The sequence below is a fragment of the Apaloderma vittatum genome, unplaced genomic scaffold, assembly GCF_000703405.1.
Source record: "Apaloderma vittatum isolate BGI_N311 unplaced genomic scaffold, ASM70340v1 scaffold8137, whole genome shotgun sequence".
Classification (NCBI taxonomy): Eukaryota; Metazoa; Chordata; class Aves; order Trogoniformes; family Trogonidae; genus Apaloderma; species Apaloderma vittatum.
Genome location: NW_009724478.1, coordinates 21,735 through 27,137, shown reverse-complemented (window position 1 = coordinate 27,137; position 5,403 = coordinate 21,735). Strand labels below are relative to the sequence as shown.

Here is a 5,403-nt window from a genome sequence, read left to right as displayed (position 1 = left end):
CCATTTTAAATGGAGCTATTGTTGCCAGTGTTTGACAGCGAGCATAAATGACACAGGGGAGTGTTTAATTTTAGTTTGGAGTGCAGATGCTCTTATTGGCGTGATATTTCAGAGTGCCCAACAGTGCCTCCAGCCCCTGCAAATATTAGTCCAAAATTATTGTATTTAAATATAAAACGTAGCACATTCTGGGATGAAACACTTCTGATACCTATTTATTGTGCCACTGCATCGTCTTAGCTGTGAGTTATTAGTATATATTATATATTTAATATAAACACATTGCTTCTATAAATAAAGATATACAGTATGGATATATGCACAATGTAGATAAACATATTCATTTGTGTGAATTGCGTAAATAAATATTATATATGTTGTATTTTAAATCCAGTCAGTGTAAATAAAAAGATCAGTGCAATTTTTTGCATCAGATCGAGACTTATTTAGTCCTGAAGTTTTATCGTTATAAGGATTTTTTTATCTTAAGCTTGACTTGTAAATTTTTAAGATTTGCCAGACCGTTTGTGCAAAAGTGCCCACATTTCACTTTCTCTTCTGAAGGGGGCTGGAGAAAGGGGCTTTGATAACAGGGCTGGTGATAACTGAGCCTACCGAGCAAGAGGCAGGGACTGGAAAAATACAAACAGCAGGTACTTGATCATAAATACCTCTCTTGAAAGAAGTCAAAGGATCGCTGCTAAGTCATATTTAAAACGCCTTAAATCTCTGCCTGGAACCAGCTTTCACAAATTTCCTGAACGCGGAGCCATTCCACTGAGCTGCTTCAGATTGTCTGTGCAAGCGTCGAGAGTCACGCTCTGCTTTCTGTTGTGTCGGGATCCTTGTGCTCTCTTTTAAAAAGAGGCGTGTTTGTTTCCAATTCTCTCTGTAAAGGATGTCCAGCTTCGTAGAGCCTCCGGATATTGTTAAGAAGTTGTCCTGGGTGGAAAACTATTGGCCCTTTTTTTTCTGGCTAAACCGAAGGTTACCAAGTACTGCCTGATCTGTGTGAAGGACAGCTACACAGATTTCCACATAGATTCAGGAGGAGCTTCGGCATGGTACCATGTGCTGAAGGTGAGGAGTTGTGGTTAACACGCTGAATTTTATATGCAAAGGCCGTCCTAAAGTTCTCTCAAGGATTCAGGTCTCTTTTTTTTTTCCCCCCACCCCCCTCTTTTACCCACAGCAGAGCCTTAACTGCTCTAAGTGGGTCCGCTCGCAGTAGTGCCTGGGTCTGCTGAGCAAGAAAGCCACTCAGAGTGTGGAATTTGTGTATTTTGATTGTGTTAGGATTTTAATATTTGCCTAGTGCCTTCAGTACATATGTGCCCTAAGGCCTGAAAGAGAATCATACCCTGCTTTTGCAGGATGAGGGCACCTGGCACTGTAAACTTCTTGTACCATCAGTCCCAGAAATCTGAGCAAATGAGGTCAGCTAGTGATGTCATTATTTCAGCCATTCTGCACAAAGCTGACTAGTAAATTTTACGTAGTGTTAAAATACATAATGTTAAATATATATATATAAATATTTGTGTGTGTGCGCGTCTATCTGTGGCATTTTTTGGTCTGGCTGCTCGTTCCTAATTTTATGTTTTCTAATTCAGGGAGAGAAGATATTTTATCTCATCAAACCAGCCTCTGCAAATATTTCTCTTTATGAACGCTGGCAATCGGCGGCAAACCACAGTGAGATGTTTTTTGCAGACCAAGTAGATAAGTGTTACAAATGCACGGTCAAACAAGGACAAACACTCTTCATTCCATCAGGTGAGCAGGCTGTTACAGGTGAGGTTTCCTGCTCATTTTAGAGCTGCTGAAATAGGATGTTCAGGATGCTTAGAGGGGTATGATTTGGCGACTTTCTCTGACATAGCACGAAGTCTGATTCTCAGTATAATTTAATAGGCTTACGAAAAAAACCCACAACCCCATATTTTAGCAACCTTTCAAAAATACCATTAGTAGGTAGAGTCTTCCACTCTCAGCCTAGCTGGATTGCAGTAGCTCATGAGTTCTCTCTCTGCGTTCAGCCATGACATGGGTGCTTTTTGCCATCTAACAGTGAATTAACAAGAAATTACTCCCTGCAAAATCCATTTCATGGTCGTTGGTTCCCCATGATGGTAAGGAACTAGAGGTGCCTGCCTGAGTGTGCATTTATGGTTTCACATGAGCCTGAAGAGCTGGGATGTCACAGATTTTTATGGGTTCCTTGATAGACTCGGGCTCTCATTGATGGTTAGAGGTGGGGAATTTTGTCTTTCTCAGTTCCTGGGAGGATCTTCGTAGGAATAGAGAGTTGATCAGAAGATAGTGCAGAGTTTTAAGCAGATACATTTCTACTCTTGTACCTTCCTCTCGCCTTTTACAATTATCTCCTCACTTGCATTGCTGTTTCCAGCACTGCCTACTATCTGCTGAAACAACAGTCTCCTTGGGGCAGGGATTTTCTCTCCCACTTTAAATGATGCACTGCCCGCTCGATCCATAATCTGAATGGAGGCTTCCAGCTGGTGTGAGTGAGTAACAGCCCTGGTACCTCTGTTTTGCAGGCAGCATCCAGTAGTGCCATATTTCCTTTGTGGGAGTATATTCTTACACAGAATGTTTACACACTTGAATTTTACTTTGACTGTAAAAAGCGGGGAGTGGGTATTTCTCTCATGACTATACGGACACACTTGAATTTTACTTTGACTGTAAAAAGTGGGGAGTGGGTATTTCTCTCATAACTATACGAGGAGCAAATGGTGGAGCAAACACCGAGCAATTTATAGAGGTTCACTAGTACGAGTAGATTTTTTTTTTGATATGAAAATAAATGTTTGGAAGGCACCTGTTCCTGACAGTACAATAAAGTCAATGTCAGGAGCTATCACAACTTTTTACGGCGATGCAAACGCAGCTGCTATTAGGTAGCTCCGGTGGCTTTTCACAATAACAAGAAAGTAATGTCAGCCTGAGCAGGGTTTTCACTGTCTGCCAGCACTGAGGCATGACTGGGAGTCAAGGGTGCCTTTCACCCTCCTGGGCTGGCCCTTTATTCTGCAAAAAACTCCAGGGGGCCAGCTGCAAGTTTCTTCAAAAGCGTATGCAGTTCTGGCACTGGCTTTGAGTGAAGAGCTGTAAGTTGCTAAACAAAGTATAAACATGATGTTGTGAATAAAGTCTTCGTTCTTGTCATTCCAGTTTTTATCCTCAGGACTCTTCTATTTCTCTTTTAGGTTGGATTTATGCAACTCTCACACCTGTAGACTGCCTGGCCTTTGCAGGACATTTTCTACATAGTCTAAGTGTTGAAATGCAGATGAGGTAAGCTGTCTTTAAAATCTGAAGTTAGCTCGAGGCTCAGTTTTTAAGAAATTGGCCATCATCTCTCCTATTAATTAGCCTGCATTTGCTGTGACATTGATGTAGCTCCCTTGGGCAGTTTTGCAAAGTGTACCCACTTTTGTCCCCTTCGACTATGTTCTCCCATGCTGAGTTATTCCAAGCTGCCTTTACACACCTGCTGCACAGTGTGGAAGGATAACTGAGGTGCTTGGATCGATGTGGCCAAGTCCTGATGGAAGAGCTGTTAAAAACTGTCGGGAGCTTTACCCTAAAACGTGCCAGTCACCTTCTGGATAAGCCTCTAGCTGCTCAGCTGGGCTCTTGACCCAGTGTGAGACAATACAAGTAGTTCTTTACTGATGCTGGACAAATAATGCAATAATGCAGTTTCTTACCAGTGTTATTTTTATGGGATTCTTTTTTTGGCTGGTGCGTGAATACGTGGCGGCAGTGCAAAGAAACGAAGTGCTGCCAAATGAACCTCGGGCATGACCTACTGTGCTATAAGTTCACGTGGCTTTGTATTGCAGGGCGTACGAGGTGGAAAGACGATTGAAAATCGTCAGTCTGACCCAGTTTCCGAACTTCGAAACTGCCTGTTGGTACATGGGAAAGCATCTACTAGAGACATTCAAAGGTAAAACTGCGTTTCGTTGCCTGCCTTAATTGCGTAGCTTTGGGGCCCTGAAAAGAGTTAATTTCTGCTGATGTGCCCCATAGGGCAGGGGACCGAAAACAATCTTGTTGGTGTTGGAAAACTACTTTTACAGTACAAGCAGAGCATGCTGGTCTGCTCCAGCTCTCCTCTTAATATTCTGCCATCTCTCTCTAGGAAGGACCTTAACTGTCCCTCTACTCTGTGCCTAAGGGAGGGTTTCATCTTCTTACACACCAGTTTTAAGTTGCTTCAGAGGCAAATAATGCCATAACATATTTTTAGTTGCCTATCAAGTCTGGATTCATTCTGTGGTTTGACCGAATGAACTCCACGCTCTGTCAGCCTGAGGGGTAGAGTAGCAGTTCCTCCTCCCGTCGTTCTGCTGATCTTGGCTGAAGTATGTGGGCAGGTCAGAAACACGTGGGGCCAGCAGGAGCACTGAGGGTTAAAGCAAATGTTTTGGCGAAATTCAAAATCTTCCAAATCACATTCTTTCCGAGTTGATCCAAACATCCCTGCGTGTATGTTCTCTACAGATTAGCGCTCACTTTGCTCTTTACCTCTACTCTTCCTACGAAACAAGTCTAGAGGTGCCCATGAGACCCTTTTACAACACGAAAAATGTGTCTAGTTAATGAGCAAGATGAGAGGTTCCTCTGGCTGCATTTGGAAGGGGTCCTGCTGTGACTGACACACAGCAAAAACTGTGATGAAGGGAAAAGCTTAAGCAAGCTTGTGCTCACGCAGAAGTGAAATGCTTTGCCCAATATAAACTTTGTTTCCACATACTGGTCCTTGCTTCTTCAGTCAGAACAAAAGAGCTGCTTTTTAGCCTCAGAACCCAGGATGTCTGAGCATGGAAGCTAGCATGAGTATGGGATGAAGAAAGAAACTGGGAGGATTGCCAGGGTAGCCCTAACTTAGAGGAGCACCGTGTAGTTGGATTTGTGACCCAGTAAACCATTATTACCATCAGGTTATGATGGGGAATCATTTGCAGGGACCAGCTTTCAAAGAGCTGCTTGCATGGTTAAACTTTCTCAAATTAAAGACTGTATGTAAAACAACTTCAGCTGTCAGTGTTTGAATAACACTGTTTCTTTCCTCTCCTTAGGTCTGCATAAAGCTGGGCAGCAACCTCCTGCTCATTTACTTCAAGGAGCAAAAATCCTCAATGGTGCTTTCAGGTCTTGGACTAAAAAACAGGTAGGAGAAGAGGCCTCTTTGACTATCGTGTCTTTGTCAGGTTTGTCAGTCTGGAATGGAGAGCAAATGCTAGAACAAATTATTAAATAGTTCCTTAGCAAGCCATCTAATTCTAAAATCCCAAAGGGAAGTGACCGGGAGAACGTGGAAGGATGGCGATAACTGGGATTTCCTGGGGCTACATGAGGAGTCAGCAG

At 42.9% G+C, this 5,403-nt stretch overlaps 1 protein-coding gene across 1 annotated transcript in view; it reads left to right on the top strand.

The window, feature by feature from the left end:
* The window catches only part of LOC104276267 (lysine-specific demethylase PHF2-like), a gene marked incomplete at both ends in the record, with an annotated part of 37,734 nt that overhangs the window by 12,423 nt on the left and 19,908 nt on the right, over positions 1 to 5,403 (top strand). The window contains 6 exon segments of the mRNA XM_009872522.1: positions 898 to 962; positions 965 to 1,080; positions 1,614 to 1,776; positions 3,234 to 3,321; positions 3,873 to 3,979; positions 5,115 to 5,206. Coding sequence (XP_009870824.1) covers positions 898 to 962; positions 965 to 1,080; positions 1,614 to 1,776; positions 3,234 to 3,321; positions 3,873 to 3,979; positions 5,115 to 5,206 — 631 coding nt within the window.